This window comes from Bubalus kerabau, chromosome 4 (assembly GCF_029407905.1).
Source record: "Bubalus kerabau isolate K-KA32 ecotype Philippines breed swamp buffalo chromosome 4, PCC_UOA_SB_1v2, whole genome shotgun sequence".
NCBI classification, from domain to species: Eukaryota; Metazoa; Chordata; class Mammalia; order Artiodactyla; family Bovidae; genus Bubalus; species Bubalus kerabau.
The window spans coordinates 46,947,089-46,962,810 of record NC_073627.1 but is presented as its reverse complement, the minus strand read 5'-3'; the positions used below and the strand labels follow the sequence as shown (position 1 = coordinate 46,962,810).

The 15,722-nt window shown below is 42.0% G+C and overlaps 1 protein-coding gene across 12 annotated transcripts in view; it reads left to right on the top strand.

Moving 5' to 3' along the window:
• The window catches only part of MYO1D (myosin ID), a 361,374-nt gene that overhangs the window by 112,903 nt on the left and 232,749 nt on the right, over positions 1 to 15,722 (top strand). For 11 of the 12 annotated variants that reach the window (XM_055577237.1, XM_055577238.1, XM_055577236.1 and 8 more), the window contains exons 6-10: positions 112 to 207; positions 4,846 to 4,962; positions 6,938 to 7,141; positions 9,098 to 9,243; positions 9,331 to 9,445. In XM_055577237.1, coding sequence (XP_055433212.1) covers positions 112 to 207; positions 4,846 to 4,962; positions 6,938 to 7,141; positions 9,098 to 9,243; positions 9,331 to 9,445 — 678 coding nt within the window. Of the gene's footprint in view, positions 1 to 111; positions 208 to 4,845; positions 4,963 to 6,937; positions 7,142 to 9,097; positions 9,244 to 9,330; positions 9,446 to 10,171; positions 10,756 to 15,722 lie in introns of those variants that run through there. The other variant, XM_055577248.1, reaches the window with a different exon arrangement.

Below are 15,722 nucleotides of genomic sequence, written 5' to 3'. Positions count from 1 at the left end.
TCTCAAAGAGTCGGACACGACTGAGGGACTGAGTGCCAGTAAGTTAGAATACATGGTATATTGGGTTCAGTGGGTATATTGATAGCTTATTTTTATTTCGATGTTTTTCAGCTGCTGCAAGGAGGTTCGGACCAGATGCTACGTTCTCTGCACCTCCAGAAATCCTTGTCATCCTACAACTATATCCATGTTGGAGCCCAGCTAAAGGTAAGCGTTTCCTTTTTGAGATGATTCAGATATAGAATCAAAGAATCAGAAGGGACATTAATTAATTATCGGTTTCAGCCTGCCACCTTAAGGCAAATGAATGACTCTTTTATTCTATTTTTAAAATTCTCTAGGACAGAGACTCAATGTATTATTGATGCAACAACTTTGCTTAATAACCCATTACTATATTTTATCACCATCTGACAGGAAAGAAGTTTCTCTCTTCTGATCTTGTGGGGTTTTTTGTTTTTAATTTTTAATCCCATTCCTTTTATTTTGACCCTCTAAAAATATTGTTACAAGTAGGAAATCCACCGCAAAAGGAGGTACGATATGATTTGGCCAAAGGCAAGTTGTTAAAGGAAAGCTGAAAAGCACTGTGGTTGAAAAATATCAAAGATCACCATTCATTCGGTTTTCAAATCATGATTTTGATGAAATAGTTTTGTGATCCTTGGAGCATTTCTATTCAGCTTTCACATTTTTTTTCCCCTTCCCTTGCATGTAAAGCCCTTGCACACACATAACACCGATCCTTTTGCCCTTTGGTTTCTAATTCATGTTCTGCTATACATCTAACTTCTGCTAGCCAATTTGTAGCTAATCCTAATAATGTAGTGATTTGCCAATGGTAGGTTATAAAACAGTAATTATAGTTTCATTGGGGAAGGTGTATAAATACATGAAATAAGATCCGAAGGGAAATAGACCAGGGTTTACTTGTTTACTCTGGGTATATAAAGTTATACATACTTGGGTTCTTCTGCTTTTTCCATATTTCATATTTCTTCTATAATTAAAGATGCATTGCATTTGTATTTGGGGGAGAAAATAAAAGACTTTATAAAAGGAAAGAATCCAAGATGTGGGAAGCATGTCTTTTTTTCATGTTCTTTGCGATTCATCTTAAGCTAATTATACCTATATTAGTGGTTTTAGCGATATTTTTATTATCACACATATAAATAAATGATATTTAGGGTTTTGCAGTTTTCCATTGTTTGACATTTAAGTTGCACAAGTTTTATACTTTTATCGTCATCCAGGAACAGGATGTTTGGCTGAAAATTAATTGGAAGCAAGCAAAACAACAGAGGGCAACACCAACTTTTTTGAGAATAGGTCAGAGGTACTTCAAAATGTATAAAGGATTGTAAAATCAACACTTAAAAGAACAGTGCCGAAAATATTCTTTTTAAATCAAATTGTCTTGTTGACCTAGTGACTCTTGACTGGGTCATGTAAAGCACCCACAAAAAGCAAATATTAAATGAACATTTAGTCTTTTCTTCAATGCTAAATTTACCTTAGGTTCCCTTTTCATCAACAATTTTCATTCCTATTCCTCCCCTTCCTTTTTTTTCTGCCCAATAAAAACCAAGAAGTAATATATGATCATAGTCAAAACCTAAAATAAAGATGAATCAAAAGGAAACTGAAATATACTAAAGCTCACCTTTCAGAGATAATTATTGATAACAGCAGTATATATATATATATATATATATATATATATTTATATATGGAATCATACAATAAATCCTAATTAAGTAAACCTTTTATTAAATTATAATATAATCATTAATATCTTTCTATGTAAACAAATATAAATTAATAGAACAGTTTTAATAACTATGAAGTATTACTCTCTATGTTTCATAACTTAGCCATCCTAAAATGTAGGACTCATGTACAATTAAGATACTGTGGGTTACAGGTAAGACCCAATTAAAAGTCTCCAAAAACAATAAGGAACTTGATTATATCATAACAAGAAGCCCTAGGATGGGGCAGTTCCAGAGTTGGTTAATTCAGTGCCTTAACAATGTCAATAAGAGACCCAGATGGTTGTTTGTTTCTCCAACTTACAATTTTGCCATCCTCACTGGATTTGGCTGGTCTGCTTAAGTTGATTTTCCTCATGGTTGCAAAATGGCAGTGGCAGTTCCAGCAGTCACAGGCAGAGAAAATGCTCCTGGCCACAACCCTTGATAAGCTAGGGAAGCCTCATGTCTTATGGGCCAGAATGGCTTCTCGTGCCCATGACTGACCAATCACTTGGTTAGGGGAAAAAGATGCCTGTGATTAGTTTAGACCAATGAAGATTTACCTCCTAAGGTGAGGGGAAACCAGTCCTGAAGAACACATGTCTTGGCGAGGGGTGAACAAATCAGAGTTTTATCAGTAGGAAAGAAGTAGGGCTGGAAAATGCCCCTTGGGTAGGCAGCGGACAGTTCCCCTCAGTAGGACATGTAGACTTCCTGTCTGGTTTCTCTGCAGTTTCAACACTGTTGTGGCTTTTGATAATAATAATCTGATAGTTGGGCACTTTCACTGTGCTAGGAACTGTTGTTGTCCTTCAGTTGCTAAGTTGTGTCCGACTCTTTGCAACCCCATGGACTGCAGCACGCCAGGCTTTCCTGTCCCTCACTATGTCCTGGAGTTTTTCAAATTCATGTCCACTGAGTTGGTAATGCTACCTAACTATCTCATTTTCTGCCATCTTCTGCTTTTGTCTTCGATCTTTCCCAGCATCAGGGTCTTGGGAAAGACTGAAGGCAAGCCCTGTATATAAAGGGAGTTGCTTTATGTAAATTCTCATTTCCTTCTCCAATAACCATGTAAGAAAGGTACCATTATGCTTTTTGTACCCATGAGGAAATTGAGCCTAAACAAAGTTAAGCATCTTAGAGAGCTGGAAAGGGGAAGAGTTTGCCTGGTTGAGTCCTGGAATTAAAGGAACACATGCTCATCAGGCAGAGGGGACCCCTTCCTCTGATCTTCCTCAGCAGGTGAGCATCAGGCCAGGTCTCTGTGTCCCAACCAAGGCAGAAACTCACCAAGGAAAGATCAGACTCTCCGCAGCCACTGCTTTGGAAAAACTCCTAAGATGGGCAGTTACCGTTGCTTTACTGTGAATTTTATTGACACCCTTTTATTTCCAATGGGCTACAGATCAAGGCAAGCAATTAGTCTTTGAACCCTTGTCTTAGTCTAGTTGGGTTGCTACAACAAAAATACCATAAGCATATGAGAAATGTTGATTTCTCATAACTCTGGAGGCTGGGGAGCCCAAGATGAAGGCCCCAGCAGAGTCTGTATCCACTTTGTGGTTCAAGGGTGGTGCCTTCTTGCCATGGCCTCACAGGGCAGAAGGACCAGGGATCTGTCAACTTAAAAAGATGCACAACGTGAGAGTTGTGAGTTAAGTTCTATCTGGGCAAAATGAGGACTGCCTCCCAGGAGATAGCTCTGAGAAGCTGCTCCGAAGAGGTAGTGGGGGAAGGTCAGTATCTTACAAAAGGTTTTCTGCTGGTCACGAGGAGCTGATGTCACCATGAAGGGTTTTAGTGCTTCTCTTTGACGTGAGGAGATGCAACGATTGGGATCATGAAATCAGCTTCTGAAAATAACTATGTAAAGACCTGTTCCACCAGTTTCCCTGGAGCAAAAAGTGCCCCATCCCTGTTGTCCACCCTGAACTCCCTTCAGGGCATGGCAGAGGTCAACAGCTGCAGTTGCGCAGAGTTCAGTCCCCACAGAGGCAGATGGCAGAGGCCCTCCCTTGGCAAGCACCAATTTGTCATTGACAGACTTCTGGGGTCTCTCTTCTAAGGGTACCCATCCCAACATGAGGGCTTCATCTCCAAGACCTGATCATCTCCCAGAGGCCCCATCCCTAACACCATCACCTTGAATGTTAAGATTTCAACATATGAACTTGGGTGTAAGGTGCTCAAGTAGCGGCCTGTGTGTGTGCTAAGTCCTTTCAGTCATGTCCAACTCTTTGTGACCCCATGGACTGTAGCCCATCAAGCTCCTCCGTCCATGGGATTCTCTAGGCAAGAATACTGGAGTGGGTTGGCATGCCCTCCTCCAGGGGATCTTCCCAACCCAGGGATTGAACCCATGTCTCTTATGTCTCTGCATTAGTAGGCGGGTTCTTTACCATTAGCACCACCTGGGGAGCTCCCAGGAAACTCTGGGGAGAGATGTAAACATTCCTTGTACAGGAACCCTCTTGTACAGCGAGAATCTCTGACATACTGAATGTTTACAGAATGCTTGAAAAAGTGAGGTCATATTCCCGGACTGTTTCCCAGCTAGCCAAATGATTGAGGCAGGCCACTTGGCTTTTGAGGGTGGGGTGGGGAGTGTTCTTTCTCACCTTTGAAGTAGGAAGCCCGACCAAACCAGCGTGGGAGCGTTGTTCCCAGACTGGACAAGACTAATTGTGGAACCAAAAGCCACAGACAACAATAGCTAGGCATGTGTCTCGGAGGCTCCTTCAGTCAGAGTTTCCACTTGTGGTCTCACATCTCATGCCACTTCCTCCACTCATCCCAGAGCTTCTCTGAGCCAACTCAGGACTTGCTCCTTCACTGAAGCTTCCAGAAAAGTGCCTGGTGCTTATTATGAGAGATGGCGGCTCTCACACAGAAGTGGGCCTTGCGGGTGTTGCCTTATATCGCTACCCCTGAAATCATTGTATTTTCTCTGGATACTCCCCATCCCTTCAATGACTTACTCCAAAGGCATCAGGACCTTGGCTACACTTAAATTTAGTCTCCTGGTTTTGTATGTTAATGTTCAGATGAAATGTCTGTGACCTCAGTTTCCTGTTTTCATTCCCAGTCGTCTATCAATGATGCTGCAGAATTCAAAGTAGTAGCCGATGCCATGAAAGTAATTGGCTTCAAACCCGAGGAGATTCAAACAGCGTATAAAATCTTGGCTGCTATTCTTCACTTGGTGAGTGGGGACGCCTTTCAGAAGTTATCGCCTCCCTGTGGAGCTCGAATGTTCTTTCAGAACGTTTGGGGTTTTGTAAAAAAGTAATTTATGTAGAGAAAATTCCTCTGACATGTTGAAGAAATTATTGTATCTGTAGTTTCCTCCACCATTTTATAATAGTATGAGGGATTTTCCAAGCCACTGTATGTTTTGAGACTGTGGCTTTCATTCACTGCCTTCTTGGTATGTTAGGCTTTGGACTGGTTATTTTCAAAGGTAAAAGAATTCAGCAATGATGTGACCACCCATGGAATAAGCTCAAATCTTTTGAACAGAGTCAACTTCTAATGGCATTTGAACCAGAATCACAGAGCTAGATTTTTATTGTCTCATTTTATAGATTGGAAATGAATGACTGGCTTAAAAGAACCTCCCACCCCACCCCCAAAAAAGCACAGCCAGTTCATTGCAGCTAGTACCATGGGCCACCCTGGCCACTTCAGCACAAGTTATGTTCCACACATCACACTAAACTTAGAAGTAAAGAACTGTCAGCGGGAGTCTTTTCATTAATGTCTGTATTTATTAGAGATCTTGAAAGCATAATGAACGTGTAGCCTCCTGGTAAATGAGTAACAACATGAATGCAAATCTGGAATAAAAATGACTTTTCACTTTCCTGTGGAGAGAGTAACCCTAAGGGAATCAGAAATGCACAGGACCTGGGACTTCCCTGGTGGTCCGGAACCCGCTTGCCAGTGTAGGGGACATGGGTTCCAGCCCTGGTCCAGGAAAATCCCAGATGCATGGGGCACCACAAGTACTGAGGCTGCGTTTGAGAGCCCGTGCTCCCCAATAAGAGAAGCCACCGCAGTGAGAAGCATGCACCCCACAACGAAGAGTAGCCCCCGCTCCCTGCAACTGGAGAAAGCCCACAAGCAGCAACAAAGACTCAGTGGAGGGCTCCCCCCCAACAGAAAAAAGAAAGAAATGCTCGGGACCTGTATGAAAACTGTTATATAGCCGCATGTAAACAATCTTTTAAATAAATGTTTATGAGTGGGAAGACTTTAACATTCTAAATTATTTCATTGTTTCAACTAGTTTATAAATACAGTGTGGCAATAATGCTTCAGTATCCAAAGAAGAATTTCTTTTTTCAGTTGACATAATGATTCTAGAACTTACTAGAACAATAAGCATATAATAAAAGTGAATAAAATGTGTTAAAGGAGAATAGTAGGGTAGGGGGAGCTGGGGGAAAGAGACACAACTAATTCCAGCCATTTAAAATGATAGTAAAAGCCACAGTGCTTTAAAACTTGCTGCATAAGTTCAGCACCAGATTAATCAACAGACTAGTTCATGTGCTGGACACTTGGTAGCTGGCTAATATTTATTGTTTCTGGAATGAGTAAAATATAAATAGACTCAAAAAATTGGTGGAAATTAATGTGTAATAAAGGTTGTATTTCAAATCAGGAGGAAAAGCTTAGACTATTCAGTTAATGGTGCTGGAGCAAGTAATCATCTGAAAAAATAAAGTTGGATTCTTACTTTATACTGACATACCTTCTAGCTGGACTCAAGGCTTAAATAGGAGGGGGAAAACTGTAAAAGGAATAGAAAAATCTATTAAATATTCATAAAATCTTCAGAGTTGGAATGATCTAAGCATGACACCAAAGAAAGAGAAACCCTGAAGCAAATGACTCATAGATTTGACAACATAAAAATATAAAATTTCCATCCATCAAAACCATACACTGAAAATTAGAAAGATAGATAATTTGAAAGATAGAGGAGTGTCTGGAGAAGGATGAAATGGATGAAGCACTCGATTTTTATGTGTTGAGATATTAATGTATTTAGGAAGATAGGTGCTACAGACAAGGTCCCTGGGAATTCTCTCCCACTGGCAAATCTTTCCCTGACATCGTTTTTCAGAATCTCAGTGGAAATGATGTGTCTTGGTTTTTCTCTTCTGATACAGGGAAATTTAAAGTTTGTGGTGGATGGTGATACTACTCTGATTGAAGACGGCAAGCTTGTATCTATCATCGCGGAATTGCTGTCCACCAAGACGGACATGGTGGAGAAAGCCCTCCTCTACCGGACGGTGGCTACGGGCCGCGACGTCATCGACAAGCAGCACACAGAGCAGGAAGCCAGCTACGGAAGGGATGCCTTCGCCAAGGTGGGAGTTTAACCGGCGGCCTGTTGGCGTTGTGAGGGCTCTGGTACCAAAATTTCTAATGAATCCCTAAGTTTCTGTTTCTAGTTATTCGTGGTTAGAAGTAGGGTGGCTCAGTGGTAAAGAATCTGCCTGCCAAGCAGGAAAAGCAGGTTCAGTCCCTGGGTGGGGAAGATCCCCTGGAGAAGGAAATGGCAACCCACTGTAGTGTTCTTGCCTGGGAAATTCCACGGGCAGAGAAGCCTGGCGGGCTACAGTCCATGGAGTTGCAGAAGAGTTGCACATGGCTTAGCGACTGAACAACAACAAGGAAGTTTGGGGAAGGTGGGAAGATCAGCAGTCCGGACAAGACAGAAGTTTGAGATGGCCGTGAGACATCCAAGAGTGCTATCAGGCAGGCAGTCAGGCACGGGACCTGGAGCTCAGAGGAGAGCTTGCGTTCAGATGGTACTTTTGGGGGGAAACATCATATCACTGTTCTTCATTGTCGTATGAAATGACACAGAAAAGAGGAGATAGGGAGAGAAAGGAAGAGGACCAGGAGGAACTCCAGCTTTTAGAGGTCAGGTAGAGGAGGAGGTGGTTAGATAGCACCACTCAATAGACATGAATTTGAGCAAACTCGGGAGATAGTGGAGCACAGAGGAGCCTGGCGTGCTGCAGTCCATGGGGTCGCAGAGTTGGTCACAACTTAGTGACTGAGGAACAATAAGAGAAGACCTACTAAAGGTCACCAAGAAGGAACAGCCAGTGAAATAAGAGGCAAATTAAGACAGTGTGATGTCCTGAATCAGAGGGCAGAAAGTTTCAAGGCAAGAGTGGGAAACTGGGTCGAGTGTTGCCAAGTATCCGGGTAAGATGTCCACGTGGAGGAACGAGAAAGGGTCCATAGAGAGGTGCTTGGGGTCCTTGATGAGCCATTTCAGTGAGAAAATGAGAGAAAATGAAGACTGGAGTGGCTGGAAGAGGAGGTGAAGAGTGGAGGTCGTGTGTCTGGACGTGCATAGGTGAAGAGAGTGGGTATCTGGAGGGAGATGTTAAGGAAAGACGTTGCAGGACACATTTGTATCAGGATATGAGTGTGTGCGAGTATGTGGTGCCTTTGTCCTTACGTGTTGGTGTGTGTGTTCTTGGGCGCTGAATGTATATTTGAACCTCAAGGAATTTGAAATGCTGTCCTTTTGGCTTAGATCTTTATTTAGCGTTATAAGTCAACGTTTGTGTATTTAGAATCCATAGAATATAGAACTCGTTAGTTCTCTGCTTTTTATAGTTGATGAGGTTAAAATAAAGCAACAAAGTGACTTATACGAGATAGTAAGCAAATTATTGGTGTTACCAGGTCACAGAAACACACCTAAGGAATTTTGTTGAAATATAGCTCACATAGGGACCAATAATAACCACCATCCAAACATCATGCAAACGTCACATAATTTCTTAGAAAATGATCTGTATTTCTCATTTTTTAGCTTAGAGGATTAACAGCTATGCTAAATGCTAAGGAGGAGGTCAATAAGAATTTAAAACGTATCACAAATCCAGGGCTTCCCTAGTGGCGCAGTGGATAAGACTCCACCTGCCATTGCAGGAGACGTGGGTTTGAACCCTGGTCCAGGAGGATCCCAAATGCCGTGGAGCAACTGGGCTAGTGTGCCACAACTATAGAGCCTGTTCTCTAGGGCCTGGGAGCTGCAACTGTTGAGCTCACGTGCCTCAGCTACTGAAATGCATGTGCCCTAGAGCCCTTGTGCCACAATGGGGGTGGGGGAACTCTGTAATGAGAAGCCCACACATCTCAGCAAAGACAAGCCCCCGTTCCTTGCAAATAGAGACAAGCTCACACAGCAACAAAGAGCCAGAACAGTCAAAATAAATAAATGAATATAATTTAAAAAAAATCCAAACAGAGGACTCATTTCCAACATGCAAGAATTTACAAGGTCATTTTCATCACAGGCCATATACGAGCGCCTTTTCTGTTGGATTGTCTCCCGCATCAATGATATTATTGCGGTCAAGAACTCAGACACCACCATCCATGGCAAGAACACTGTTATCGGTGTCTTGGACATCTATGGCTTTGAAATCTTCGACAACAACAGGTAAACCAGAGAAGATACAAAAACCCTATTGTTTTGTTGTTGTTTTTTTTAAATTTGTTTGAGCCTGATTGATTCCTTTTCTTGCAGCTTTGAGCAATTCTGCATCAATTACTGCAACGAGAAGCTCCAGCAGCTGTTTATTCAGCTGGTCCTGAAGCAAGAACAGGAGGAGTACCAGCGGGAAGGGATCCCCTGGAAACACGTGAGTGTATTCATGATAAAGCCAACTTCTAGCATCCTAGGGGTCTGCTGATCTCCTTGGCTGCTTGAAACACAGCACCCTTAGCTTTCCTTTTGGGGTATGTACATACAACTCATTTTCAGGGTTGACAGGTGGTGTTTCTCTAATTTGATCAAGCCTGGAAAAATTCAGGGCCAGAGGAACCTGGTGGGCTACAGTCTATGGGGTCACAAAGAGTCAGACACGACTTAGCTACTGAGCATGCTTGCATGCACTGTGTAAGTTTACATTGTACAGTATAGCTATTTGACTTAACGCACATCATGAAATGATTACCACAATGAGTATAGTGAATATTCATCATCTTATATAGATGAAAAAATATTTTACATTGACGTATAGTTGATTTACAATGTTGTGTTAATTGCTGCTATAGAGCAAAGTGATTCAGTTATACATATATATATGTACATTTTTTAAAAATCCTTTCCCATTATGGGTTATCATAGAATATTGAATCCAGTTGTCTGTGCTATACCGTAACACATGGCTTTTGATTCACATCTGTCTGTTTGACTTTAGCATCCTTTATACATTATTCATAGCAGCAGCTTTTGCCTTCAATGGACAGAACTTGGCTTCCTAGTAGAGTGTCTTCTCCTTCCTTCTTTCCTTTTTTTGCTCTTATTCCTCTTTTTTTCTTCCTCTACTTTGTAAACTCAGTGGCACTTTGTTGTCTTTGGTCAGGGAAGCCCATACTCCCTGAAACCAGTGCATGAGGACAGCTGCGATGACTTTGATCTCCGTTCAGTCTCCGTTGTGTCACACGAGTCTCCACCTCTCTTCGCGTGGCTCTCTGGGAACTTTGTGTTTGTCACTGGTCTGATAAGATGTAGGCAGACAGTTTGACGGATGCAGGGTGCAGTCCCACAGATCACAGCTAAAACCAGGACCGTTAGACTTCCTGCTCATGAAAGAAATGGGACCTTGTCATTTTCTTTGAAATTTTCATTATTAAACAATTTTGAGAACAGACTTTAAAAATTCAAAAACTTCTGAGTTTCCTTTTAATTCTGTGTTTATCCTTTTGCCAAGTATAGACAATGAAGTCCATATTTGTTTTCTGATACTCAGTGTAAGCAGTAAAAATCTATTTGAAATGCTATATTTAAATTACTTTTATATTCCTTCCCACCTTCTTACTTGCTATCTCCTCTGATTCAGGAAAAGTGGATACTGGAAACATACATATATATTATATATAATTACATATTTTATATCTTATATATGTATATATATGGTATAATAACTAGCTTTCCTGCTTTAAATTGCTTCTTTGCCTTCCATTGTGTTATATATTGAAATATCATAAAAAAATTTTTGTTCAAATATATTAGTATAAATATTACCTATTTATAAATAAACCAAGGGTGTATTATTACTTTCTAATAGGATTGCCTACAGTTTTGATTTAAAGAGTGAATTCTCATCACATATTTAACATGTAATTCAATTAAGTTAATATGCAGCTTTCATAGAATGAATCTGTTGTGTCTCATAATACACAATTATAACTAGGATTTAGGTTTTTATAACATTTAATCATAAAACTTGTTATTCAGATGTGGTTCAGAGATACTGGTCAAAAATATCCTTTAACAATCAGAACATCAAATTCCACAGGCATAGTTGATAAAAGGAAAAGTCAACAATGCCAGGAGGCTATTACAAACATGTGAAAAAGGAGGGAAAAAGCCCTTTAAAACAATTCTTAGTGAAATAAACCAAGAGAAATATGTCCTAGAGGAAACAGAAGACTCTCTCAAGGGTAACAGTTACTGAGGACAGGCCAAATGCCCAAATTAGAATTCCTATTCTGGGCAAGTATTTCCTTTAAAACCCCCAAACTTATTGACATAGACACATTTTTCGTTGTTGTTCAGTTGATAAGTCATGTCCGACTCTTTGCACTGCAGCTCGCCAGGCTTCCCTGGCCTTTACTATCTCCTGGAGTCTTCTCAAACTCATGTCCATTGATTTGGTGATACCGTCCAACCATCTCATTCTTTGTTGCCCCCTTCTCCCCCTGCCCTCAATCTTTCCCAGCATCAGTATCTTTTCTAGTAAGTTGGCTCTTCCCATCAAGTGGCCGAAGTATTGGAGCTTTAGCATCAGTCCTTCCAGTGAATATTCAGGGTGAATTTCCTTTAGGATTGACTGGTTTGATCTCTTTGCAGTCCAAGGGACTTTCAAGAATCTTCTCTAGCACCACAGACACACTGCTGTATATAAAACAGATAACTAATAAGGACCTACTGTAGGGCACAGGGAACTCTATTCAGTACTCTGTAATGATCTATATGGGAAAAGATCTAAAAATGAGTGAACATACGTAGGTATGTAACTGATTTACTTTGGCTTCCCAGGTGGTACTAGTAGTAAAGAACCCGCCTGCCCAATGCAGGAAACATAAGAGATGCACGTTCAGTCCCTAAGTTGGGAAGATCCCCTGGAAAAGGTCATGGCAACCCACTCCATATCCTTGCCTGGAGAATGCCATGGCCTGAGGAGCATAGCGGGCTACAGTCCATGGGGTTGCAAAGAGTCACACACAGCCGAGCGACTAACACACATCCAACTGATTGACTTTGCTGTACAGCAGAAACTAACACAGCATTGTAAATCAACTCTATTCCAATAAAAATTAATTTAAATAAAAAGTAAAAACTCCATCCCGTCTCTTTGTCTCCTGCATCCCCTAAGAAACCTCTTGGGAATGCCAGGTGGCTGGAAGAACCTGATTTGAAAACCCCAATTTTAGGCAGTGCTTAAAGTAGCATTAAATTGTGACTCAAAAGCTACTGGACTCTTCAGCAAAGACTAATTACTTGTAGATAGCCAGCTGGAATTTGGGAAACTTAATTCTTTTGGCCTTAACGACAAAAGGCTTAGTCTTTAATTCCATAGTTGCAAAGTCTAAGATTTCAGCTATGTTGATTAATATAGAGTTCCTACTTTTTGAACATTTTTAAAATATTTTTTCCAAAGATACAAATAACATTTTCCCCTGATGAGAAATGTAATAAAGTGCCCACAATAAAAGTACATACTTAGACCAGGGCTAATCTGTCTCTGTACTAACATTTTGTACCAAGCCTGTCCGGTGCATTGTAGGATGTTGAGCAGTATCCTGGCCTCCTCCTAGTCATGACCATCAAAAACGTCTCCAGACGTTGCCAGATGCCCTAGGGGTTCCAGGGAAAGTCACACCCCATTGAGTGTCACTGATTTGCTACTGCTGCTGCTAAGTCGCTTCAGTCGTGTCTGACTCTGTGCGACCCCATAGACGGAAGCCCATCAGGCTCCCCCGTCCCTGGGATTCTCCAGGCAAGAACACTGGAGTGGGTTGCCATTTCCTTCTCCAATGCATGAAAGTGAAAAGTGAAAGGGAAGTCGCTCAGTCGTGTCCGACTCTTAGCGACCCCATGGACTGCAGCCTAGCAGGCTCCTCCATCCATGGGATTCTCCAGGCAAGAACACTGGAGTGGGGTGCCATTGCCTTCTCCAATCGCTGATTTAGGCAAACCAGAAAAATATAAAAAAAGTAAAAGCCACCCAGTTTGCAGACTTTGAGTTCATGGAATGCAGAGGAGGGCTTGGAAATAGAGGTGGAGCTGAAAACCACAGCTGGCACGAGCCCTTGGATTTTTAAATACCATTGAGCAGGGATCCTTGAGACATAGTAATCATCTATTGTGAGTGTGTCAATTTTAGAGAGGGTAATGGAGACAACTGTTAGATCAGGTACCTCCTGAATGATCTGGGACGTATCAACACACAGGATTAAAGTGCATAGACTGCCCATTTTCACGTGATGCACAGCTTGCCTGAGTCAGGCCCATGCGTGCTTTCTCTCTGAGTCTAGTGATGTATATGCTGCAAGCTGTCAGGATAAACTTCCCTGGTGGCTCAGCCAGTAAAAAATCTGCCTGCAGTGCAGACCCGGGTTCGATTCCTGCGTTAGGAAGATCCCCTGGAGGAGGAAATTGCAACCCACTCCAGTATTCTTGCCTGGAAAACTCCATGGACAGAAGAGCCTGGTGGGCTACAGTCTATGGGGTTGCAAAAAGTTGGACATGACTGAGTGACTAACACTTTCACACTTTCATCAGAAGAAACAGGTGTAGAAGAGGATTATTATACATACCTTGTATGTCTTGAAATAGAGAAAGATTCAAAAGTTGTTTATAACTTTTTTTTCAGCTTGTGGAAGCAAATAACAAGTGTATTCTTACTCTTTATGGATCCTTATATCTGATAATTAAAATTTTTATATTGTACCCTGAAAAACTGTGTTAGATCCATATATGCTTTTTAACTTTTGGGAAACTGGAGGAGACACTCTGGCATTTTGGTCAGTCAGGGTCATGTAACTAAAAATGCAAGTTCTGTGTAGCACCTTAACTTCATCAAGTTAGGTATCAAGTAATACTTCCAGGTTATTTGTGGGCACCTAGTGGAAAGTAAAGAGGAACTAAAGAGCCTCTTGATGAAAGTGAAAGAGGAGAGTGAAAAAGTTGGCTTAAAGCTCAACATTCAGAAAACGAAGATCATGGCATCTGGTCTCATCACTTCATGGCAAATAGATGGGGAAACAGTGGAAACAGTGTCAGACTTTCTTTTTTTGGGCTCCAGAATCACTGCAGATGGTGACTGCAGCCATAAAATTAAAAGACACTTACTCCTTGGAAGGAAAGTTATGACCAACCTAGATAGCATACTCAAAAGCAGAGACATTACTTTGCCAACAAAGGTCCGTCTAGTCAAGGCTATGGTTTTTCCTGTGGTCGTGTATGGATGCGAGAGTTGGACTGTGAAGAAGGCTGAGCGCTGAAGAATTGATGCTTTTGAACTGTGGTGTTGGAGAAGAATCTTGAGAGTCCCTTGGACTGCAAGGAGATCCAACCAGTCCATTCTGAAGGAGATCAGCCCTGGAATTTCTTTGGAAGGAATGATGCTAAAGCTGAAACTCCAGTCCTTTGGCCACCTCATGCAAAGAGTTGACTCATTGGAAAAGACTCTGATGCTGGGAGGGATTGGGGGCAGGAGGAGAAGGGGCCGACAGAGGATGAGATGGCTGGATGGCATAACCGACTCCATGGACATGAGTTTGAGTGAACTCCGGGAGATGGTGATGGACAGGGAGGCCTGGCGTGCTGCGATTCATGGGGTCGCAAAGAGTCAGACACGACTGAGCGACTGAACTGAGCTGACTGAGTGGAATATGGTGGAGAAGGCAATGGCAACCCACTCCAGTACTCTTGCCTGGGAAATCCCATGGACGGAGGAGCCTGGTAGGCTGCAGTCCATGGAGTCACGAAGAGTCAGACACGACTGAGCGACTTCATTTTCACTTTTCACTTTCATGCATTGGAGAAGGAATGGCAACCCACTCCAGTGTTCTTGCCTGGAGAATCCCAGGGATGGCGGAGCCTGGTGGGCTGCCACCTATGGGGTCGCACAAAGTTGGACACAACTGAAGTGACTTAGCAGCAGCAGCAGCAGTGGAATATGGGGGCTTCCCTGGTGTCTCAGACAGTAAAGAATCCGCCTGCAATGCGGGAGACCTGGGTTCAACCCCTGGCTTGGGAAAATCCCCTGGAGGAGGGCATGGCAACCCACTCCAGTATTCTAGCCTGGAGAATCCCCATGGACAGAGGAGCCTGGCGGACCACAGTCCATGGGGTCATAAAGAGTTGGGACATGACTGAGTGATTCAGCACAGCACAGTGGAATATGGGTCTTGTGATTAACAGCCAACAGATTGAGAGTATGAGGAGTAAGGTTAGGTGCAGGGTATGAAGACAGGATTAAAATAAGACTTGGTGAAGGAAGAAACATTATCTACTTTATAATTTTCACCTTGAGCTGTACAGTAAGTCCCCTCCATACAAACCTTCAAGTTGCAAACTTTTAAAAATGCAGACATTCATGCCAGCCCCTGTGTGCCAGCTATTGTACTACTACACTTTCAAGGTACTGTACTATAAGTGAAAAATGTTTATTTTTTGTGTTTGTTCATTTTTTATGTGTGTATTATTTATGTGAAGAATATTATGAACCTATTACAGTACAGTACTATATAGCCGATTGTGTTAGCTGGGTACCTTGGTTAACTTTGTTGGACTTACAAACACACTCTGAGAATGGAACTCATTCATTTGTAGGGGACTTACTGTGTTCATTTAAGGCAATTTTTAAAAAATTTTGACCAAGCTCTGCAGCCTATGGGATTTCA